We start from the raw sequence: 26,231 nt of genomic DNA, 5'->3' as shown, positions 1-26,231 counted from the left end.
AGGCTGGAGTCAACCGTAGTTGTTCCCTTCGAGCGTTCGATGAGTATTTCCTCCAGACTCCTGACGCATCTTTTAAACGTGCCTTTAGCACTGGGTCTGTCACTGCTGCGAACTGTAGATAGCCCAAGACTCTTCCTGTTGGCGTCTTGAAATCCTTTTGTAACGGATTAGTCTCCTGACATATACCGCTATCTCTCTCCTCTTCTTGGATGGAATGGAGAGGTGGTGTGACTTTGAGTTCCATTGGATTCCTACCCACGGGAACTGTTGTGCTGGAGTGAGACGAGACTTCTTGCGGTTGATCTCTAAGCTTAAATGTTCCAAAAACTGGATCACCTTTTGAGCTGCGTGCAGACAAGTAATCTTGGATGTTGCCCATACAAACCAATCGTCTAAGTAAGCTACTACTTAAACACCTTCGGTGCGTAGCTGTTAAACGACTGTCTCTGCTAGCTTGGTGAATATCCTTGGGGCTGTGTTCAGTCCAAAGGGCATTGCTCTGAAGACAAACTACTTCTTCTGTAGTCTAAATCCTAGGTAGGAGGAGAAAAGGCGACTCATCGGGATATGCCAGTAAGCATCTGCCAGGTCTATTGAGACCATGAACGCCCCTTTTTGCAGAAGGGTCCTTATGTGTTGCAAAGTAAGCATCCAATACTTGTTGTTCTCGATGAACTTGTTGAGTGGAGACAAGTCTAGAAAGACACTGAGTTTGTCTGAGTTTTTCTTCGAAACACAAAACAGCCTTCCCTGGAACTTGATGGACTTCGTTTTCCTTATGAAGTTCTTGGTCAAGAGTTTTGAGATATATTCTTCTAACAAGGGGGTGGAGCGTTGGAAGAATTCTGGAAAACGGGGTGGAGTTTTGCTCCATTTCCATCCGGGTCCATTCATAATTAGGCTGTGGGCCCAGGGATCGAAGGTCCAGCGATCCCGAAAATGGTGGAGTCTGCCCCCTACCTGAAACCCCTCAATGCTTGGGGGGTCCTGCAGATATATGTATATACTGTATATACATATTTATACATATATGTATATATATACATTTATACATATATGTATATATATATTTTTATATATATATATATATGTATATATATATATGTATATATATATATATATATATATATATATATATATATATATACATATATATATATATATATATATATATATATATATATATATATATATATATATATATATATATATATATATATATATATATATATATATATATATATATATATTATATAAATATATATATATATATATATATAAACATATATACATATATAAATATATATTATATAAATATATGTATATAAATATATATATATAAAAATATATGTGTATATATATAAATATATATATATATATATATATATATATATATATATATATATATATATATATAAATACATGTGTATATATAAATATATATGTATAAATATATATATTATATATAAATATATATAAATATATATATATATATATATATATGTATATATATATATATAAATATATATATATATATATATATATATATATATAAATATAAATATATATATATATAAATTATATAAATGTTATTTTTATAATAAAATAAATTTTTGAATATACTTACCTGGTGATTATAATAGCTGCAACTCTGTTGCTCGACAGAAAACTCTAAGGAAAAAATTCGCCAGCGATCGCTATACAGGTTGCGGGTGTGCCCAACAGCGCCATCTGTCGTCCAAGTACCCAGTACTCAATGTAAACAAAGAACTCAATTTTCTCCTCGGTCCACTGCGTCTCTATTGGGGAGGAAGGGAGGGTCCTTTAATTTATAATCACCGGGTAAGTATATTAAAAAATTTATTTTATTATAAAAATAACATTTTTCAATATTTAACTTAGCCGGTGATTATAATAGCTGATTCACACCCAGGGGGGTGGGTAGAGACCAGCATTATATGTTTACATTATTATGAGCTAAGAATTTTTTATTTCATTTTAGAAGTTATCAAAATAACAAAAACAAAATAAATAGGTACCTGGTAAGGAAGTCGACTTGAACAATTACTCTGCCTTTTTAAGTACGTCTTCCTTACGGAGCCTCGCTATCCTCCCAGGATGCTGAGCGACCCCTAGGATCTGAAGTATCAAGGGTTGCAACCCATACAACAGGACCTCATCAAAACCCCTAATCTAGGCGCTTCTCAAGAAATGACTTTGACCACCCGCCAAATCAACCAGGATGCGAAAGGCTTCTTAGCCTTCCGGACAACCCAAAAAACAACAATAAAAACATTTCAAGAGAAAGATTAAAAAGGTTATGGAATTAGGGAATTGTAGTGGTTGAGCCCTCACCCACTACTGCACTCGCTGCTACGAATGGTCCCAGAGTGTAGCAGTCCTCGTAAAGAGACTGGACATCCTTAAGATAAAAAGACGCGAACACTGACTTGCTTCTCCAATAGGTTGCGTCCATTATACTTCGCAGAGATCTATTTTGTTTAAAGGCCACGGAAGTTGCGACAGCTCTAACTTCATGTGTCCTTACCCTCAGCAAAGCTTGGTCTTCCTCATTCAGATGGGAATGAGCTTCTCGTATTAACAGTCTGATAAAATAGGATAAGGCATTCTTTGACATAGGCAAAGATGGTTTCTTAACTGAACACCATAAAGCTTCAGACGGGCCTCTTAAAGGTTTAGTTCGTTTTAAATAGAACTTAAGAGCTCTGACAGGGCATAAGACTCTTTCTAGTTCATTTCCAACCATATTCGATAAGCTTGGAATATCGAACGATTTTGGCCAAGGTCGAGAAGGTAGCTCGTTTTTGGCTAGAAAACCAAGTTGTAGAGAACATGTAGCCGTTTCAGATGAGAAACCTATGTTCTTGCTGAAGGCATGAATCTCACTGACTCTTTTAGCTGTGGCTAGGCAAACCAGGAAAAGAGTCTTTAAGGTGAGATCTTTCAGGGAGGCTGATTGTAGCGGCTCGAACCTGTCTGACATGAGGAATCTTAGTACCACGTCTAAATTCCAACCAGGTGTAACCAAACGACGCTCCTTCGTGGTCTCAAAAGACTTAAGGAGGTCCTGTAGATCTTTATTGTTGGAAAGATCTAAGCCTCTGTGACGGAAGACTGATGCCAACATGCTTCTGTAACCCTTGATAGTGGGAGCTGAAAGAGATCGTTCTTTCCTCAGATAAAAGAGGAAGTCAGCTATTTGAGTTACAGAGGTACTGGTCGAGGATACTGATACTGACTTGCACCAGTTTCGGAAGACTTCCCACTTCGATTGGTAGACTCTAAGGGTGGATGTTCTCCTTGCTCTAGCAATCGCTCTGGCTGCCTCCTTCGAAAAGCCTCTAGCTCTCGAGAGTCTTTCGATAGTCTGAAGGCAGTCAGACGAAGAGCGTGGATGCCTTGGTGTACCTTCTTTACGTGTGGCTGACGTAGAAGGTCCACCCTTAGGGGAAGTGTTCTGGGAACGTCTACTAGCCATCGAAGTACCTCGGTGAACCATTCTCTCGCGGGCCAGAGGGGAGCAACTAGCGTCAACCTTGTCCCTTCGTGAGAGGCGAACTTCTGCAGTACCTTGTTGACAATCTTGAACGGAGGGAATGCATATAGATCTAGATGAGACCAATCTAGGAGAAAGGCATCTATATGAACTGCTGCTGGGTCCGGGATTGGTGAGCAATAAATTGGGAGCCTCTTGGTCATCGAGGTTGCGAAGAGATCTATGGTCGGCTGGCCCCAGGTGGCCCAAAGACTCTGGCATACATCCTTGTGGAGGGTCCATTCTGTTGGAAGAATTTGTCCCTTCCGACTGAGGCAATCTGCCATGACATTCAAGTTGCCTTGAATGAACCTCGTAAGTAGCGATATGTTTAGATCTTTCGACCAGGTGAGGAGGTCCCTTGCGATCTCGTACAGCGTCAGTGAGTGGGTCCCTCCTTGCTTGGAGATGTACGCCAAAGCTGTGGTGTTGTCCGAGTTCACCTCCACCACTTTGCCTTGAAGGAGAGACCTGAAGCTTTTCAAGGCCAGATGTACTGCCAGTAGCTCCTTGCAGTTGATATGCATTGTCCTTTGACTCGAGTTCCATATTCCCGAGCATTCCCGACCGTCTAATGTCGTGCCCCAGCCTACGTCCGATGCGTCCGAGAAGAGAACGTGGTTGGGAGTCTGAACAGCCAGGGGCAGACCCTCTCTGAGGTTGATACTGTCCTTCCACCATGTCAGGCAAGACTTCATCTTCTCGGAAATGGGAATCGAGACCGCTTCTAGCGTCTTGTCCTTTTTCCAGTGAAATGCTAGGTGATATTGAAGAGGACGGAGGTGTAGTCTTCCTAATGCTACGAACTGTTCCAGGGATGATAGCGTCCCTATCAGACTCATCCACTGCCTGACTGAACATCGTTCCTTCTTCAGCATGTTCTGGATGCATAACAGGGCTTGGCTTGTTCTGGGGGCCGACGGAAAAGCCCGAAAAGCTAGACTGTGAATCTCCATCCCTAAATACACAATAGTTTGGGATGGGACCACTCGAGACTTTTCCATATTGACAAGGAGACACAATTCCTTGGTCAGATCTAGAGTCCACTTTAGATCCTTCAGACAGCGACGACTGGAAGAAGTTCTGAGAAGCCAGTCGTCCAAGTAGAGGGAGGCTCGGATATTCGCTAAATGAAGGAATTTGGCTACATTCTTCATCAGCCTCGTAAACACAAGAGGAGCTGTGCTTAGGCCAAAGCACAGGGCTTGAAACTGGTAGACAACCTTTTCGTAAACGAATCTCAGAAAAGGTTGGGAGTCCGGGTGGATGGGGACGTGGAAGTAGGCGTCCCTTAGGTCTAACGAGACCATCCAGTCTTCCCTTCTGACCGCTGCTAGAACCGACTTTGTGGTCTCCATGGAGAACGTCTGCTTTGTGACAAAGACATTCAGCGCACTGACGTCTAGCACCGGCCTCCACCCTCCTGTCTTCTTTGCCACTAAGAAGAGACGGTTGTAGAAGCCCGGGGTTTGATGGTCCAGGACTTTGACTACCGCTCCCTTTTCTAGTAAGAGAGACACTTCCTGTTTCAATGCTCGTCTCTTAGTCTTCCTCTCTGTACCTGGGGGAGAGATCGATGGGAGATGTTGCTAGAGGGGGTTTTCGTACAAACAGGATCTTGTACCCCTCTCTGAGCAACTTCACAGATTGTGCATCTGCGCCTCTCTTCTCCCAGGTCTGCCAGAAGTTCTTGAGTCTGGCTCCCACTGCTGTCTGAAGAAGCTGGCAGTCAGACTTTGCCTTCAAAGGACTTGGTTCCTTTCTTCTTTCCACGTCTCCCTTCGGCACGAGCACCTCCTCTGGTGGAGGCTCTGCCACGAAAGGGCGGAATAAATCGGGACGCTGGAGTGTCCATCCTTGGTCTAGCTGACAAGGTAGGCAAAGGGGTGGCTTTGCGAGCAGAGGACGCAACCAGATCATGAGTGTCCTTCTGTATCAAAGAAGCAGCAATCTCCTTAATCAAGTCCTCTGGAAAGAGGCACTTGGAAAGAGGAGCAAACAGAAGTTCGGATCTTTGGCAAGGTGTAACTCCAGCTGACAGGAAAGAGCAAAGGTTCTCACGCTTCTTGAGGACTCCGGACACGAAAGATGCAGCAAGCTCATTAGATCCGTCACGTACGGCCTTGTCCATGCAGGACATGATGAGCAATGAAGTCTCCTTCTCTGTCGGAGAGATCTTCCTGCTTAGAGCTCCCAGACACCAGTCTAAAAAGTTGAAGACCTCGAAGGCTCTAAATATCCCTTTCAAAAGGTGGTCCAGGTCCGAAGATGACCAACATATCTTTGAGCGTCTCATGGCTAGCCGGCGGGGAGAGTCTACAAGACTTGAGAAGTCGCCCTGGGCAGAGGCAGGAACTCCCAAGCCGAGAACTTCTCCCGTGGCATACCAGACGCTCGATCTAGAAGAGAGTCTAGCAGGGGGAAACGTAAAGGCTGTCTTCCCTAGACTCTTTTTGGACTGCATCCATTCTCCTATCACTCGTAAAGCTCTCTTGGACGAGCGTGCGAGGACGAGTCTAGTAAAGGCAGGCGAGGATGACGGCATACCCAAAACAAACTCTGACGGAGGAGAGCGCGGAGCCACAGACACAAACTGGTACGGAAACATCTCTTTGAACAGTGCTAAAACCTTCCTAAAGTCCAAAGAGGGTTGCGTAGACTTAGGCTCGTCAAGATCCGAATGTGGTTCATCTACGTGTGCAGCACCATCATCATCAGAAAGACCATCATCCGAGTATTGAGGAGGAAGCGACAATGGAGTAGGTAACGGCTGGTTAGCTGAGTCCGGTCGCACGGGTGCATGCGTGACTGAGCCGGACGCAACGTCCTGGAACTGTTGCCCAGTCTGTGAGCTGGCAACAACCATAGCAGCGCGGGGACGCACAGCGTCTACTCCAGACTGTCTAGCCTGATGTGGGTGAGCAGTGGCAACCACACTGGGTTGCGGAGGTTGACGCACCGCATCAAAACAAAACAACTCTGACGGTTGTTGTACCTCACGAACGTCAACGGAAGGCTCCGTGCGTCGCTGAACGTCAACATGCGGCTGGCATGGCACACTGGAACGCATGGGTGGCGGAACTCTCTCAACTGGAGTGCGGAAGAAGGTCGCCTCAGCGTCCACAGGACGCACAACCGAGTGTGTGATTGGTTGTAGGCAAGAGGCTGTACTAGCTGGTGCAGCAGCAACCTTCTCCGCACGCAAGTCCTGCATCAGAGACGTTAATTGGGACTGCATGCTCTGCAGCAAAGACCACTTAGGGTCTGCAGGAGCAGGTGCGGCGACAGACGGTGTAACTGTCTGAGGCGGTACCGCTTTACCTCTCTTAGGAGGTGAGCAGTCATCTGATGACTGCAGCGAGTCCGAACTGACCCAGTGGCTACAACTGGGCCGTTGGACTTGCGCGGAAGGGACCGACTTGCGCTTCAACGGTCGTGAGACCTTGGTCCATGGTTTCTTGCGAGAAACCTCTTCCGCAGACGAGGAATAAATGGGCTCTCTCGTCTTTGTGTGGTGGGGGCGATCTTAAGTAGATACGCCCGAAACCACAGAGGGAACGTCTGTTCGCTGATTAAAGCCTCTCGAACCCATTTGTCGTACGACATTGCTTCTCCCCTGGACTTAGGAGCTTGCAAGAGGTCCCGGACTAGGAGGACGACAGGCACGAACAGACGAACCCTCAAGCGCAACACTATCCACAACACTATCACTCACTTTGTCACTTCCCACTGCACTTTTACACTTCAGCTCCTTGACATCTGCCATGAGCTGATTACGGTCACTAGCCAGTGACTCAACTCTCTCACCCAGAGCTTGGATGGCACGCATCATATCAGCCATCGAAGGTTCCTGAGTGCCAGAAGGGGGGTTAGGAGCAACCACTACAGGGGAAGGAATAGGTTGTGGGGCATGAGGAGAGGAAATGTCAATAGATCGAGAGGAACTTCTCCTAACTCTATCTCTCTCTAGCCTACGTGTATATTTTTGGAATTCGATAAAATCGAATTCCGAAAGCCCAACGCACTCCTCACATTGATCTTCCAATTGACAGGTTTTATCCCGACAATTGGAACAAACAGTGTGAGGGTCGATAGAGGCCTTCGGAAGACGCCTTGAACAGTCCCTAGCATTACACTTCCTAAATTTTGGGACTTGAGAAGGGTCAGCCATTTTGAATTGGTCAAAGGGGAATTCAAAAACCATCCAAAGTTATCAACAAATAATCCGTAATCAAAAAAAGAATGCAAGGATTTTTGAAGAGAAAGCCTGCACAGCGAAAGCTCAAAACTAGAATAGTGTACTTCACCAAATAGTTGTGAAAACAAATCCAGTTAGCAACAGCGAATTAGTAGGTCTTGCCGGTAGCACGACAGAGAGAAAATTGAGTTCTTTGTTTACATTGAGTACTGGGTACTTGGACGACAGATGGCGCTGTTGGGCACACCCGCAACCTGTATAGCGATCGCTGGCGAATTTTTTCCTTAGAGTTTTCTGTCGAGCAACAGAGTTGCAGCTATTATAATCACCGGCTAACTTAAATATTGAAAAATATATATATATATATATATATATATATATATATATATATATATATATATATATATATATATATATATATATATATGAATATATATATATATATATATATATATATATGAATATATATATATATATATATATATATATATATATAAATATATATATATATATATATATATATATATATATATATATATATATATATATATATAAATAATATATAGGCTATATATATATATATATATATATATATATATATATATATATATATATATATATATATATATATATATATACATATACATATATATATATATATGTATTATATATACATATATATATGTATATATATATACATATATATATGTATTATATATACATATATATATATATATATATATATACATATATGTATTATATATACATACATATATACATACATACATGTATATATACAGTATATATATATACATACATACATACATATATATATATATATACATACCTATACATATGTTATATACATATATATATACAGGCCTATATATACATATATATATATATATATATATACCTATACATATACATATATATATATATATACATATATATATAATATATATATATATATATACAATATATATAAATATACATATATATATATATATATATATATATATATATATATATATATATATATATATATATATATATATATATATATAATATATATATATATATATATATATATATATATATATATATATCATATGTATATATATGTATATATATATATTTACATGTATACATATACATACATACACACACACACACATATATATATATATATATATATATATATGATACTATTTCAAGTTCTGAAATATTGTTGAAACACAAATCTTTCAAAATATTATGAATATAGGGTTCGGTATGGAACTCAAAAGGACACTATTCATGTCAAGTCTTTTGTGATTATTGCCATCAATAGGCATCACAGACCTGCTGCTGCACAAGCTAAGCATAGCACACAGACTTTACGGCTAGATGTATAATGAATCATAGTAGACCATAAAGTAAGCAAATAATAGCAAAATTAACTATGGTCAAAGACAGCCAGAGGTCAACTATAACACTCCATTATATTTTGATATTTTACCCTACAACTTGTCACCATAATTGATATGATGCCAGAGGTGACTTAGGGCTAATTTACTAATTTTTGTTTATATAGAAAATGCCTGTCGATGAATATGGTGTGTTAAGTAACCAGACAAATAAGATATTAATCTTTTTAAGTTGCAGTTATAGAGATAATTATAATTGACATGGTTTTGGTGAAAATTGTGATCTAATGAAAGTAAAAGTACTTTTCCAAACAAACCTTTTTGCTTAAAATATAGAATTCCCACCTCCCAATTATACTATTATCTTGTAACATTTTACCAAAAGATAGGTAGCTAATTTATGGTCATCCATGAATATATAGATAAATGCACAAGGTTACTAGTTGACATTTTTATTTTTAACAAGCACCGAATAGTCTTAGGTTATGTTGGTAGGTCTGTATGAAATAATTTTAAGAATATTTTTCTTTATTTTTTCAAGTTTTAAAGGTATTTCACATAGGGGTTTATATAGTGCTATAGTAGTTATAAATTTGTAATCTTAAGTCAATGTTTTTCAGAATGTTGGTGTGAGTAGACATTATGGTCTCTTTATATCCTTGGGTTATGGTCTTATCATACAGGGGTTAATGTCATCATTGTATCACACATGCCCAAATAGTGTCACTATCCGGTTTGGTAAGTCCTTCAGTTTTCTGTTGAATTGTGTTGTTTTCTGTGTGCATATTTTGTTTGAAAGATGAGACAGTTTGTCATTGCTAAATAAACTGAAGAAACTTTTGATTAATTAAAAGATCATTGATTACTAAGAGAAAAAAAAGGAAAAGGGAAATTTAATTTGCAATTTAGTATTACATGAAAAATAGTATTAAATACTCAAAAAGTATGGCAATGTTACCTATTAAATTTTCCTCTAGTGCACAAACCTCTTTTAAACAGGGAAATTTTATTATTTTATTCAATGGTTTGTAGTTTCCTCCAGTTTAGAATTTTTAAGGGTTTGATGAATATTTTTAGCATTAGGATGAAATGCTAAATTTAATCACTACACTTTTAAAGTCTGATTTTGTGTATATTGTCCTTTTATTACTCTTCCTCCCTCTGAATTGCTGAACAGTTTATTGAAAATAAAAAAAATTTGAGTAAGTGAGAATACTTTACTAACTTCGAGAATTTGAAACATCTTCTGATCACTCACCATCTTCTAACCCATAAGCTGAACCTTTTTATTATGAAAGTAGACAGCCTTTTTTCTCAAGGTAAGAATTTGTTCATTTGAGAAAAAATGATGATAGGACTGTCAATGAGCATTTTAAAAGGAAATTAAATACAGAATAATGACAGGAATCTTGAAACCTTTTGTTATCTTGATAAAAACAAGAAGAAAAAGTTGTGGTAAATACAATCCCTTGAACCACAACAAAATCTAAGGCAAAGTTGTGGTACTTCAATCAACATTATATTCTAATATCCTGTTGAATTTTTTAAAAGATTTTTCAGGATAACCTAATTATGCACTTTGTAAAATGAATGATATAGACAAAATGTAACTGGTTGGCAGCTTTTATAGAAAGGAAGCCCTCTTTAATTAAAAGTTTTAAAACTTGAAGTTTTTATTTTAATATTTTATCCTTTTCATAAACAGATATGATGTTCATGTATGTGATGGTTGTAGCATCAGTCATCTGTGTTTGGGGCCTTAGACACGGGGATGTCACTCATCACGTTTACCCAACCATGGGGCTAATAGGAACAATGGTATTGCTAGCAGAAGGTCGCGAATGGGTCAGTAGACTGACGTTTTGGTTGTGCATGAGCTTCATGTATTTATTCCTGCTGTCAACCACAACTCTATTGATGAGTCGTTATGGCATATGGTCATTCTGTAAGTAATGATTTTTCAATTGTTTGTAGTTTTACAAAAATTGTACTTTAAATATTACTTTTAAAGAATTAACCTTCCAGTCACTTGTTATGAAAGGCAGTTGTGTTAATATAACATATTTAATTTTTGGGGGCTCTTTTTTCATCTTGTCTCTATTTTTAATGCATTTCTAAGGTTACTATTGAGCAGTAAATTTGTACTTTAGGAAGGTTATTTAGCAGTGGCAGCACCAGGGACTGTGGAATGATTTGAGATTTGACAATTCATTTATTGATTCACAAGTTTAATTCATTCTTGGAGCGAGCTGACAAACCAAAATATGCGTAAACTAAAACATTTTTTCCCACAAGAAATAAGGGTAATACACTTGACATGTTCCACACATCCATAAATACACATTCACTTATATTTATAGGGTTTTATGGAATTTAATGAAAAAATTATAACCCCTAACCTCAAAAATAAACAAATTGATAATTCATAGGGAAAATAAAAATATTGGAATAGGAAATTGTACTGTACCTTTGAGGAGAGTTGTGGTTTGCGTGTGTGGGGGTCAAGAGGAGGAGGAGGAATGTTTGTTGTTTGGAGGGAGAATCTCCCTTAATTAAAACTCTCTCTTGAATAGTGTTCACTATCACTAAATAAATCACACTCATTTAAGGGATTAGAATTTTCAAAGAGCATTAGCATAAAGACTAAGTGAAGCCACAGTCCCGCTATTTACAAGAGAAATTCAAAAGAATGGCATAGTGTGTGCTTATGGGAATAGAAAAAATCTCCAGTTATAAGTAAAATAGGAGGAAGTTATACTGTATGATTCAATAGTATTTTAAGAGCATAAGTTGTTGCTCGTTCTAGATACAGATTTGGTTGTCAAGACTAGGTACAGTAGACTGACAGCAGGGATTTTTAAATAATTTAAGATTTCAATCATTTTTAATACTCGATTATCAAGGAATGCATTTATCGTGAAATCTCTGAGCTCCATATGCATAACTGGAGTTTAGCATCAATGATTAATTATCAAGTAATTAATGCATGGAGCAATGATGCATTGTAATATAAGAAATTTGTGACACTGAATAGTTTGTAAATGAACAAAATAAGTGTACCAATGAAATCATATTCAATTCAATTGAGATTTCAGTCTTCTGTGCAGTACCTTTGTGATATCTGGAGTGATTAAGGGGGAAGTCTTTATTTTAAGTAAAGTAGAAACAATTCATCTGATAGTATGATTCTCTCTGAATTCACTAGGGGTGAGGGGCAGGGAATTTTTTGGATGAAACTTAATGTGTATATCTATAAGTAGTTATATAAACTATTAGTCGATGCAGAAAAGGCACCTAATGAGTTACTACTGCTAGATAGTTATTGGGTCTTTTGACTGGCTATACAGTACTACATTGGATCCTTCTCTCTGGTTACGACTCATTTTCCTTTTTTCCTACACATACACCGAACAGTCAGGCCTATTCTTTACATAGTCTCCTCTATCCTCATACACCTGATAACACGAGATTACCAAACAATTATTTTTTTCTTTTTTTGCTCAAGGTGTTAACTACTGCAATGTAATTGTTCAGTGGCTACTTTCCTTACGGTAAGGGAATTAGAGACACTATAGCTATGGTAAGCAGCTCTATTAGGATGACACTCCAAAATCAAACCATTGTTCTCTAGTCTTGGTTAGTGCCATAGCCTCTGTGCCATAGCCTCTGTACCATGGCCTTTCGATGTCTTGTGGTAGAGTTCTCTTGCTTGAGGGTACACTCAGGCTCATTATTTTATCTTAAAATTTTTTATAGTTTATATATGAAAGGTTTATTCTAATGCTGTTACTGTTCTTAAAATATTTTATTTGTAGTGTTAATTAATTCTCTTATTGTTATTTCCTTATTTCTTTCCTCACTGGGCTATTTTCCCTGTTGGAGCCCTCGGGATTATAGAATCTCACTTTTCCAACTAGGGTTGTATCTTAACAAGTAATAATAATGATAAAAAGAGACTGGCAATGGGTAATTGTTTCCTCCTGAATTATTTGTTATTTTTTGTATTATCAATATTATAATGATATATTTTAGTAGCTTAAGCCTTCAACCACCCTTGGTTGTAATTTTTTTTATAGAATTCTTATTGAAGAAATATTTTAATATTTGTTAATGCAAGGCAAATTTCACCCCCCCCCCCATACATACTCTTAATATGATAGTGAGCTTCCCAACAACTTCTTAAATGTTAGGATGCTTTTTACACTTTTACTCTTTGCATAATAGCTCCGATGAAGATGCTTCAAGTATGGAAAGGATGGAAACCAGTGCGTGACAAATTAGCTCAAGTCATAAGAAATGAAGATCTTACTTCTACACCACTTCACGTTTTGCGAATAGTCGTGGGCATTGTTGCAAATGTTAGCCTCATCCTTTATGGTGCTATTGCTGACCCCAATGTATATGGATACATTTTATCTATCTGCCTGACAAACCTAGGACTTTATTTTGGAAACTACGTTATTACAAAGGTTAGTATTTCAATATTTGAACAATAAAAATAAGTTTTTCTTAAGCTTTTTTCTTTAAGCATCCTTTTTTTTTTGGAAAACTTTTGTACTTTGGATTATAAGTATTATGTTTTTAACAAACATGTGTGACTGCATATACTGTAAATTGTTTCTGTTTATATTAAAATCTTTCCAATAAAATACTTATTTTAACCATTTTTTCTTCAGAGGATTCAATACAAAGAAAGGGGAACAGTCTGGGCATGGATCTGTCTTGCATTGTCTTTTGTTTTGTGGATTCTAGCTCTGTCTGCATTTTGCTATCACATTACAGACTCTGAGGTTAGTTTATAATAATATTCTTTTGTCATGTTAGATATCTTTATTTATTTTTTACTTTGAGAGATGAATTGAGAAATTTTACTTCATAAAAATGGTTGACTAAAAATAGACTACAGTATATATAATCTCAAACCCAATAACAAAGGTAAAGTTTATGGTATGTGATAGCAGATTGAGAAGCCAGTAATTTTCAACTTACTTACATGTATTTGATCAGTTGGTGTATCTTTATAAAAAAATATTACAAGAATTCCTTATCTGGGAATTCACCACTCACAGATTCACTTTTCTACACTTGACCAATTGGTACCAGTTTGAAAAAAGCATAAAGAACAGTCTTCCGGGGATGGATTACTATCCATTATGATTTCTTACTTTTACATTAGGGTTCTTTATTTATGAAACCTTCAGTTCCACTTTTGTATTACCCCCATTAGATAGAGGCTGGTAATCAGAATTTTAGATTAGAAAGGTTTGACAATTGTTTCCATTGTAGAAAAGGGTACCGATTCCGAAATAAAGTCATATGGACTGTACTTGAGATAAAATGGTGATTTTAACATTTTTATGCAAATTTTGACCTTTTACAATGTCAATTATATAATGCTATATGAAACACCTTTATATACGTCAAATGATATATCATTACAGTATATATTGAACAAGCTCTTTTTATGAATATTTCAGATGTTTAAACTAGAATCTGATAGCTAGAGGTATTTAAAAGTTGCCACCATTTATTTTGGAAAAATCCAAATTTTTAAAAAAATTTTCAGGAACCTAATCGAGAGTTTAGCACTCATGAAGTATTATTAAAAGCCAATGGCACCTTTGATTATGCATAAAAAATTTCCTAAAAGTATGCAAATTAATAGTAGAATACCACCTTTCTACTTTTGTGTAGAAGTCAACCTCAACGGCTGCCATGAATAAAATAAAGTTGGACATATCTCGCTTACAGCTATCACTATTACTAGAGAACTTTTAGGGTGTTGTTATGGGAATTATGTAATGCTCCTGATAAATTAGGTAATTTTTCCTTTTTAATTTTTTTAGATTGTAATAGCAACCCTTTACCAGAAGTTGTTTTGAGACTCCCTCTGACATTGTTAGCAATATGGTCTGTTTAGTTGAGGGTTTTATTATACTGCCAGGGTTTTTTACCTCTGCAACCATATTGCCAAATATGGTTTATCAATGCATGCCACAATTATAAAACTAGTTTCTAGTAACCTTACTCTCCATGATCACTTTCATTTTTATCTAACTCAACATCAAAAAATACATTCATCAGTCATAATCCTCTTTTCCTTCATTTACATCGTTAGGTTTCATGGTCTCAGAAAGCACAACTAGAAACTGTCTGAAAGTAAGCCTTGCGGGTTAGAATAACCCATTTTCTTCTTTCTAGTCAAGATCTGTTGAGCAAACATCTTTTAGTAGATCCCTCACATGGGTATGTTTCCATGAGCAAATTTATGCATCAATACATTTTTGCAAGGGGGAAACATGCCTGCATCAATTCCTTCAATTTTCTCCAAAGGACTTTCTTGATTTGCTAGGTTGTACTTGTGTTGGAAAATGTTGATCCTCGTTTCATTCACAGACTTTGATGTTCCCTTACCGTAAACTGAGCAAACTTATTTTTCAACTAGAAAATATAGTATATTCTCCAAGTTTTCCCAAGCTTTCAAGATAAAGAGGCTTCTTTTCAGATTCACTTTCACTTTCCCTAGGAAAGCAACAGTGTAATCGCAGCCTATTAGAGCAGATTCTGGTAATGCTTTACACAGTACAGGGCCAAGATGTTTTGCTAAGTCTGTAATATGAACATATCTCCTTGTATTATCACTTGAATGGCCAAGGTCCACCCCCACTTTCAGCTTGAAATAGATTAAAGAAGGGGGATAATCATGACATCAGTGCCTATTTCTCAAACAACATTTTGTCTAGGTGATGTATCTGATGTCATGTTAAAATGATACACTATCATTGTATCTGCTCAACATGTGAGCAACTATATTCTGATATTATAGTACTTTTGATATTCCCAGTTTCCATAACTGTGTATTGAATACACTGATTATCATGGCAAATGAAAATTGTGATAGCATGAGTATTTTCATACTGGTCTTAGTTCTTTATTTGGTATATCAATACTTCTCTTGCTTTTTCTTTTAAAAAATGATAATGAATTTGATAATGAATTTGTACTTGGCACCGATACTTTTTCAGTTGTTGATGGTGCAACTGGAAAGTCAGTTTGGATCAGGATGCTTTGAGTGTCATGATACATTAATTAATCGTAGGGTGCCTCATGCAGAATTTGTATTTAGTCCCTTGTTTGGTTGTAAGCCACCAGGAAGAACATTTTTCCTCTAAATAATTTCCTCAGCAATTCAAGTCTAATATACTTCTGCATATAGTGGCCAAAATGATTAATGATTTCTTGAACCTTTCTGGAACCAGTCATACTTTTCAATCCTATTCCAAGCAACATGTGCTTTGATGGATTCACTTTACCTCAAATGGTTTTATAGATATCATCATCTGTGATACTTGTATACATCTTTCAATTCTTTCAGTTGCTTCGTCTTTAGAACTCCAATAGTTCACATGGTATATTCATAAATTTCCCTTTAAGAATATATTTTAATGTCATTGAGTTAGGCTGAATGTTAATGTTATGAACTTTCTTAATCTTTGCCCTCTACAACAAAGCAACATTCTTTATTTTATTGTTTATGGCATCCTTAGCAAAAGATATGTACTGTAAGTACCTTGCTTTTTGCTTTTTTTGGGCTCGAGCCATGTCGTCCTGATGGAAGTTCCCTTCGGCTGCTTCCTACTGTAAAATATTTCTGCGAGTGATATTACAAGAGAATTACCGTCAAGTATCACGGGGTTCCAACCCCAGAACGACTATCCGTAGATATCGTGTATAATCAGGGACATATCCTAAGATAACCATAGATATCTGCACCCCCAATAGACTTTACCCAGTCTAATCCACTAAGGAGAAGGATAAGCTAGGACCCGTTACATATCCTATCACCTTTCGGTGCTCCCATACGTCTCTGGTGCTTCATTCCTTTGTTCGAAGCTTCACGCTACTAGTGTATTGTTTGTTGTGCGCTCTTTATCAGCTTATTTTGAAGTTTTTCTTCGTATGATGGCTTCCTCTTCTTCGTCTAAGTTGAGTACCTACCTCTCTTTGCAGTTTGGTTTACTTTTCTGATCAATAAGGAGTTTATTGCCATAATTTTCCTTAATTTTAGTTAACAATTAATATAGCTCTAAACTGATTTGCTCATAACCTTCTTCTCTAAGAAATTTGACACAGGGTTCTTTAACATTCATTTGTTTTTTAGGGTTCCGTCAGAAATACTTAAGATCGACATATACAGTATAAGCATTTTTTTTAAACATTTGTTGCTGATATATCTTTTGTTTGCACTTGACTTCCCTTTGATATATATCTGGATCAATTTCTCTGGTTATGGCTCATTTTTCCTTTGTTTACACGTACACTGAATAGTCTGGTCTATTCTTTACATATTCTCCTCTGTCCTTATACTCCTGAAAACACTGAGAATACCAAACAATTATTCTCTGCTCAAGGGGTTAAATACTACACTTGTAAGTGTTCAGTGGCTACTTTCCTTTTGGTAAGCATAGAAGAGACTTTTTAGCTATGGTAAGCAGCTCCTATAGGAAAAGGGCACTCCAAAGTCAAACCATTATTCTCTAGCCTTGGGTAGTGCCATAGCCTATGTACCATGGTCTTCCACTGTCTTAGGTTAGAGTTCTCTTTCTTAAGGGTACACTCGGGCACACTATTCTATCTTTTTTTTTCTCTCTCTTTTTGTTTTGTATTTTTGAAATGGTTTATTGGCAGGCTTAATAGAAGGGCTAAAAAGTTGCCCTGCGTCTTATACATCTTAGGTGTAGTTTGAGACCTCCCGTAGCCCTAGGCTAATCTTCTCTCCGACGCTTACTAAACGGATTTTGAGCGAAGCGAAAAATCTATTTTTGGGTGAGATAGCCATGGCGTCCTGATGGAAGGTTCCTTTTGGGTAGCTTCCTTGGGTATATAAACTACTAGATATTCCCAGAGAATTTAACCACAGGTTATCACAGAATTCTAACTTCTGGAGCGAGTATCCTAAAGGTTTCCCTTTAAGACATCGTATATCAACAGGGGACGTATGTATTAACGCGCCACATAGCTATCTGCACCCACATAGAGTTAACACTTCGTTGTGTAGGGGCGGAGAATAGCTGGGGAGCCGTTCCACAGCTAATCTCGTCCGTGGCTACTTTTGGTACTCGAAACGTAAACAGACGGGCGCCATTGCTAAATGACGTCACGTCCGTCCTCATCCTGAAGCCAGTTGCTTGCCGATCACCATGATACAGCAGGACAGGGTGGGACCTGAAAGGCTGGACGAAGTAGCAGGGAGGGTCGCTCAAAATCCGTTTTTTTGGCTCAAGCCATGGCGTCCTGATGGAAGAATACCAGAGAATCAATGTATCGTGGTAGATTTTCCCCTTTTAGTGTAAGTGCCGAGGGCTTTGAATAGAGTAAGCATGGTAATCTTGATATAGGTACCGTGGGGCTGAAACACCCTGCCCCCCTTGGCAGAGAAGTCCCAACGGACCATGCTGAGGATCAAAGTGATTCTTGAAGGGCTACCCACCTTGCGGGGAGAACGGGAAGAACTCGGAGACAAGACAGAATAGTTGCTATTCGTATAAGAACATTCTCAAAAAACAGACAAGTGGTGGTTAGGCACTGTATATTGTAAAGGAGAACAGTCTGGTCTCGAAGGTATAGCGCAAGTAAGTATTCAGTTAGGAATATTACATAGCATGGGTGAGTATATAATATGGATTGAACCAATTATCTTCATCTTTTTTATAGAGGAAAAAGGGGAAGGATAATGAAACTATGACAACCATGTATTTCTTAGTATAAGTAGGAGCGGATTGAGACGCACAAGTAAATAAAATAGAAATTTTATTTCACAATTGCAGAATATGGTAATAAATGCAATAAAGGATGTAAAGGTATTTACAAAAAATTATAATGTACATAGTAATGAAAGACTTCGCTCTTGAATCTGAAAGAAAATTTCAAATTATTAAAAAGCACGGGTTCCAGAGGAACATTAGTCTTTTAAAAGAAAAAACACATCATGCACTAGGCATACGGCACTCATGTGACGACTATGACATTTCACCTGAGAGAAGAACAGTCTATGAAAAACACTAAGTGTCTTTGAATTCACTACGTATCACGCGAGGGTCAACATAGGCACCTGAGGAGTTTGAGTCCCAAGTAACTCACTGTTCTATGCAGAGTTAGGTGCAGGTTTCATAACACTACCTGCGGCTACCACAAAATGTTTGACTTCATGCACTTGTTTCGCGTAATGCTTGAAGAAAACACGCAAGGATTTCCAGCCTGTGAAACTCCTGAGGCTTTCGAAATCCATACTCTGAAAGAAATTCAGAGACGATGCGACTTTTCTAGGATCATGACCTGCGGGTGTACTGTCAGGATCCGCTCTGCGAATGAAGTACGTGATCTTCGCTCTTAGTTGTTTCAGTGACAGGTCGCTGCCCGATGTTTCTCCTTTGAAGTGTTGGCCTCCACCAAAGTCAGAAGTTCTACGAAGATAGACCTTGAGGTTCTCTACTGGACATAGAGAGGCATCTTCTTTCAAGGGGCAGATTCTCCAAGGGCCCCATCTTTTGGTGGGTAGTTCATTTTTAGCGAGAAACGTCGGATCCGGGAAGAGGGTAAGGTCTCCTGAGTCTGTAAACAGAATGTGACCCTCGTCCCTTGATAATGCCACTATTTCGCTGACTCGGGCTCCTGAGGCAAGAGCAAAAAGAAATATAACCTTTTGAGTCAGATCCTTGAGAGGGCACGAATCGTTGTCCAAGTTGGAGGCAAAATGGAGCACCTTGTCCAGGGACCAGGAGATAGGTTTTTGTGGGGGTGCTGGGCGTAGACGAGCGCATGCCTTCGGCAGTTTATTGAAGATGTCGCTGGACAGATCAATCTGGAAGGCGTACATTAGCGGTCTAGTCAAGGCCGATTTGCAAGTAGAAATCGTGTTGGCTGATAAGCCCTGTCCATGAAGGTGAATGAAGAAGGACATGCAAAAATCGATGGTGATTTCCGTAGGATTTTTTGCCTTGACGAATGAGACCCATTTTCTCCAGGATGATTCGTATTGCCGTCGTGTGGATTCGGTCTTGTATTCCTCAAGGAAGTCTAGACTTTTCTTCGAGATCCCAAACCTTTTCTTCACGGCTAGGGAGAGAAAATCATGAGATGAAGGTCCCTGACTTTCATGATGAAGCGAAGATAGTCGACTTCTGTACTTGCTGGGAGAGAACTGGGCCCGGGAGAGGGATCAGCGTGGGTTGTAGCTCCAGGACTAGGGGGTACCAGTTGCTCCGGGGCCACTTGGGAGCCACTAGGGCCGCTGTTCCTTTGAAGGTTCTCAGTTTGGAGAGGACTTTTAGCAGAAGGTTGGTGGGAGGGAACAGGTAGATCCTGGACCATCTGTTCCAATCCAGTGACATGGCGTCCACTGCTTCTGCCTTGGGGTCCTCGTACGGGGCCACATATCGAGGAAGTCGATTGTTGTCGGTCGTTGCGAAGAGATCGATCTGGAGTTCTGGGACTTGGTGAGAGATGAAGGAGAAGGATCTTGTGTCTAGAGACCATTCCGACTCTATCGGGCTTGTTCGAGATAGAGCGTCCGCCGTCACGTTGCGGAATCCTTGTAGGTGAACTGCAGACAGGTGCCATTTCTTCTTCTCTGCCAGACGGAAGATTGTTAGAAGCACCTGATTTATCTGGGGCGATCTTGAGCCTTGGCGATTGAGACATCGAACTACCACCGAGTTGTCCAGGGTCAGACGAATATGGATCGAGGGAGGCGGGGAGAGTTTCTTCAGAGTTAGAAGGACCGCCATGGCCACCAAGATGTTGATGTGAAACGTCTTGAATAGGGGAGACCATCTTCCTTGAGCCTGTTTTTGGTGGGAGTGACCTCCCCAACCCTCCAGCGAAGCGTCCGTGTGGATGTTGAGTGATGGAGGTGGGTGTTGAAGAGGGATGGACTTTTTCAGGGCTTTTGCTTCCGACCACGGCTTTAGGAGTAACCAAAGTCTGTTTGGGAGCCGTCTCTTGAGGTCTCTTCGACCGATGGATGCAGAACGTCTCCAGACTCCCGCGGCATCCTTTAGCTGTGCACGTAGCACTGGGTTTGTCACTGAGGCGAACTGTAGAGAGCCTAGAACTCGTTCCTGCTGACGTCTTGAGATCCGTTTGGATTTCAGCAGTCGCTTGACAGACCCTGCTATTTCCTTCCTTTTCTTCTGGGGGATGGAAAGGCGGTGTGACTGAAGGTTCCACTGGATTTCTAACCATTGGAACTTCTGAGCTGGAGAGAGGCAAGATTTCTTTGTGTTTATCTTGAATCCCAGGTGTTCTAGGAACTGGGTAACTTTGTTGCAGGATCTTAAACAATCCTCGGGCGATGGAGCCCAGACCAGCCAGTCGTCGAGGTAGGCCATCACCTGGACGCCTCGGAGGCGAAGCTGTTGAACGATGGCGTCTGCCAGCTTTGTGAAGATCCGAGGGGCCACGTTGAGGCCGAAGGGCATGGCCCTGAAGGCGTAGCTTTTCCTTTGGAGTCGAAATCCTAGGTAGGAGGAAGCGTGGTGGTTCATTGGAACGTGCCAGTAGGCATCCGCCAGGTCTATGGAGACCGTGTAGGAACCTTGAGGCAGAAGGGTCCTTATCTGTTGGAGAGTCAGTATCTTGAACTTGTTGTTCGCTATGATCTTGTTGAGGGGGGATAAGTCTAGAATGACTCTGAGTTTGTCGGAGTCCTTCTTGGGGACGCAAAACAGTCTCCCTTGGAACCTGGTTGACTTTACCCTCCTTATCACCTTCTTGTTCAAGAGATCTAGGACATATTCTTCCAGAAGGGGGGTTGATTGTTGGAAGAACTGCTGGAAGGTTGGGGGTGGTTGAGTCCAACTCCAGCCTAGACCCTTCTTGACGATGCTGTGTGTCCAGGGATCGAAGGTCCAACGATCCTGGAATTGGCGGAGTCTTCCTCCCACCGGAAGCACTTCATTGCTTCTGGTGTCCCGAGGGTTTAGTGCCTCGGCCGCTAGCTCCCCTTCCTCCTCTGCCTCTGGAGGGACGGCGAGATGCGTCTCTGCCTGCACCTCTGTTTGAGCCTCTACCTTTGGGACGAAAGGTAGTTGATTGTTGCTCGAAAGCAGGGGTGAAAACCAGCGACTGTGACAAGACCGGTTGGGTGACCAGCTGAAAGGTCTGCTGTGGCTGAGCTGCCACTTGGGGAGTAGCGGATCCCGGAAACTGCCGTCTCTGTTGACGTTGCTGGGATTTCGGCTTGGAGGATTTCCTCTTAGGCTGAGGTCTGTCGTCCTGAGAGGATTTCCTTTTCTTCGACATGCCCCACTTGTGGAGAAGATTCCTGTTCTCCGTGGCGGCCTTGTCGGTGATCTCTTTCACAAGGGAGGAGGGAAAGAGGTGCTTACCCCAGATGTTGGAGGAAATCAGCCTCCGGGGTTCGTGTCTCACTGTGGCACTGGAGAACACGAATTCACGACAGGCTCTACGAGCCTTCGTGAAGCTGTACAGATCTTTTACTAAGGTCGCCAAATGTGTTTTGGCGAGAACCATGTAGTAGTCAGGGACTCTAGTGTCACCGGCCATGACGTCGAGCTGTACCTGGAGGGACATGGATGCGGCTAGCCTTTCCTTCGTGTCATGTTCCCGACGAAGGAGATGGTCATTAAGTTTCGGGAGGTCTTCGTTAAACTGACGGCCAGCGACGTCAGGTTCTAGTTTTCCCACCACAAATGTATGCTGGACATCTTTCCAGTGTCAAACATCGGGGGGAGTAGTCAGGGAGAAGGGTCTGCACTCCTCCAGTGCAGGGCAAGGTTTTCCTTCTTCCACTGCCTTATGTACCGCAGTGAAGGCCTTTTCCAAGAAGTGGAGGGTCGCATCGTTTGGTGCGACGTAGGTAGGGTGCTTCTTGCTAAGCGCCGGAAGTTTTGAGCAGGTAAAACCCCTACTTTTTACTGTATTGGCCATCATAGCCTGGGCCTTCGGGAGATCGAACACAATCACCTCCTTCGGTTCGGTCTCCTCTTTAGAGGCAGGTTCGGATCGAAGTCGGACGTAACAGTCCAGATAAGCCTCAAAGTTTGGGAAGAATTCCACTTCTTCCAGGACAATCGAGCCGATCTTCTCACTGATGAAGATCCTGCCTGTTGTAATTGGCATGTGCTCGGCATACCTCCAGGGGTTGGCCTCCGAGCATGCCGGCAGGTCCTTAACCGAAATCCTTTTCGGCTGCTTTGAACTTCCCATGTTGGACCTGATGTATTCGTGTGTCTCACGGAGTTTCTTGTCCATGAGAGCCTCGAGCATTCGGAACATCTCCTGGGCGATGGATGGGATGGGATCCGGGGTAGCGGAGGTAGACGGGAGTGATACGTCCGTCAGTGTAGGAGTCGGTGTGGGGGTGGAAGGTGGAGCGACCTCCTGCTCCGACTCAGTGTATTCCACCTGGTCTTCCTCATAGTCCAATTCGTCGCCCATGAGGTTCCTCTCCGTGTTCTCCGACACTTCCGACATACGTTCCGCGTTGTCGGTATCCAAACGGCACTCGTGCATGGACTGGGCCATGACTACATCAGGTTCCACCGTTATCTGGACGGTGGGGATCTGATCCTTGGGGACCACTGAGTCTGGGGATGCCTTCGGGAAAAGCAAGGCCCTCAAGTCTTCGGTGGCAAGGTATGGTCCGGTGGCGTTCTTTTGGAAGCCACGCACCCACTTGCGTAGCTTCTCTCGAGAAGCGTCCCTAACCTCCGCTGAGGGAGGATTATTGAACGCCTCGACCAGGCGGTCCTTGCAGACTGTACAGTTCTGCGGGTCCCAAAACTTCAGATCGCCTTTCTTGTTGGCGCAAGGGGCGTTGGTCCTACACGCCGTGTGTCCGTAGAAGTGCGGGCGCTTCACTCCACAGAAGCCGTGGTCGCATTTCACGTACTCCTCCTTTAAGAGAAAGAGTACATGAGTATGGGGAAGTCATATTAATGACTTATATTCTAAAGTTAAATATTAAAAGGTTAATTTTTAACTTAATCTTAAGTGATATCAACATTGTGATGTTTGAGAGTGGAGCGGGAAATGAAGTAGATAGACACATACTCCGTGTAACCCGCCCGGCTGGTTACCGTAACCTTATCCATAGGCAATTTGTTTGTGACCGAAGACACAGGGTAGAATTTTCTATAGATTGCCACGGAGGCAAAGGGAATTCTAGAAGGAATTGCCAAGGATATAAAACTGGGACTGAGACCACTCAGACCATTGAATTGGGGATGTAGAAAACCCCATAGGGTAACGGTTTCCGGCAACCAGCCGTGCTAAGATACACACAGCATGCTGGAAAATTGTGATATGCAAGAAGACAGCACGGCTACTAATAGAACGGTAAGACAATACCTATCCATTTATGTAGTCAAACCATCTGGTTGCAGGGTAGGGCTATCAGCATGTGTTGATAGCTAGGAGAAGGGGTGCAAGTCTCTTGGCGCCTCTGGAATGCGCCGGCAAACCGGCGGCACGCCGGAGGCCGCTCCAGCAGAGATTCTGGCATTAGGGAAGACAAATAGAGAAGTCAAGAGTAATGCCAGGATGGCGGCCGCCGGTACAACGGCGGCACGCCGGCAGGAGGCGGAGGCTCCGGCAGCCGAAGGTTGCCGGCTTGGTGACAGGGACAAGGGTGAGCTAAAGCAGAACCGGACTGCTGGCAATGGATGCTGGCACGCCGGGGGCCGGTCCGATGGACGAACAACCGAAGGTAGGAGGTATGAGGGTAGGCCATCGGCTGTACGCCGACGGGAGGCGGCAGCCCTCCGGCACACGGAGGGCTGTCGGCCACGGGGGGCAAGGAAGGTGTCACCAAGGGGGAAGGTCGGTATCGCCGACAGTAGAGGCGGCAAGGGACCGGCACCAGGACAGTGAAAGAGACAGAAGGAGGGATGTAGGAGTACGGACACGAACCCCAAGGCATCCCACCTGAATGGGTGTACCCATGATAGGGGCTAGCCCTATCACCCAGTGGCAGGGAGCCGCAGGCGGCCGGGAGCCAGTGTAGCCCAAGGGAGGGCTAGGGAACACCCAAGAGGGGGAGAACCCCTGCGGACAAAACGCATCCAGTGGCTAACCCCATAGGACACTATGAAGGGTATATGTACCAGAGCGGACTGCACACAGGGACTCAAGGTAGCCCTATCACTCCACCCTAAGGAGGAGTTGTAGGACAGGGGACAGATGGGTATAGGCTAACCTAAGTATAGGCTAGGCCATACAAGAGATAGGTGGGGAGGGGAGAAGAAGGATCTTCCATAGGGGAGGTTCTGAACCAAAACGGCCACCAAGGAAGGGAGGACGCTCCCTAGCCTAAGGCAGGCAGCCTGGCTGAGAACGGTGCATGGGTACCGTTTCAAGCTAGGCACAGAACTAGCTCCCCCCAAGCCTAACCTAGAGCAGGGACATTACACCCTGAACCAGGAAGGTTGGAAGACGTATCGCTATTGCAGGGAAGGTCAGGAACCTAGCCTCAGCAATAGAGGAAGGGCAGGCCGTTCCTCATTCTCGGACGCAACCTTAAGGGGGGATCATTCCCTTAGGGAGGACAGAGAAGCGATAGGTACTCTGATATGAGCTTGATCCCCTTACGTGGTAGGGGGAGCAAGGCTACACAGAGGGAATGCCCTAAGGCAGGGGGTGAAGGGAGCATATAGGGGTCCTACATTTAGGTTAGGTTAGAAAGGCACACTATCAAACCTATCCCTTATATGGTCCCTGAAGGCGAAAACACTTGCATCACAGTAAACAGTATCATAAAATAATGCCATTATCTTCATAACTTAACCTAGGATCACTAATATATCATGCATGAACACTGATGATAGGCACTCTGGCCTAGGGGCTAGGCTAGCGATCTGGTATGGGGTCAGGCGATGACCAATAAAAGAGCGTCAAAACACGATATATAAAGTTCCTAGCTATGAAGACTAAATAACTAATAGTATCGATTAGTTAATAAGGCCGGAAAAGCTGTTGAGGCTAGCTAAATAAGGCATGCAAGACAACAGCGACGCCATAAAATGGCGTGTCCGGTAGCAGCACAGCT

The 26,231-nt window shown here is 41.4% G+C and overlaps 1 protein-coding gene across 2 annotated transcripts in view; it reads left to right on the top strand.

The window, feature by feature from the left end:
• LOC137654656 (SID1 transmembrane family member 2-like) overlaps positions 1-26,231 on the top strand; it is a 246,009-nt gene that overhangs the window by 180,092 nt on the left and 39,686 nt on the right. For both annotated transcript variants that reach the window (XM_068388489.1, XM_068388490.1), the window contains exons 13-16: positions 9,784-9,901; positions 10,869-11,108; positions 13,388-13,632; positions 13,840-13,953. In XM_068388489.1, the coding sequence (XP_068244590.1) occupies positions 9,784-9,901; positions 10,869-11,108; positions 13,388-13,632; positions 13,840-13,953 (717 nt within the window). The remainder of the gene's footprint in view (positions 1-9,783; positions 9,902-10,868; positions 11,109-13,387; positions 13,633-13,839; positions 13,954-26,231) is intronic.

This window comes from Palaemon carinicauda, chromosome 15, assembly GCF_036898095.1.
Source record: "Palaemon carinicauda isolate YSFRI2023 chromosome 15, ASM3689809v2, whole genome shotgun sequence".
Classification (NCBI taxonomy): domain Eukaryota; kingdom Metazoa; phylum Arthropoda; class Malacostraca; order Decapoda; family Palaemonidae; genus Palaemon; species Palaemon carinicauda.
This window is presented reverse-complemented; position numbering and strand designations above follow the sequence as displayed.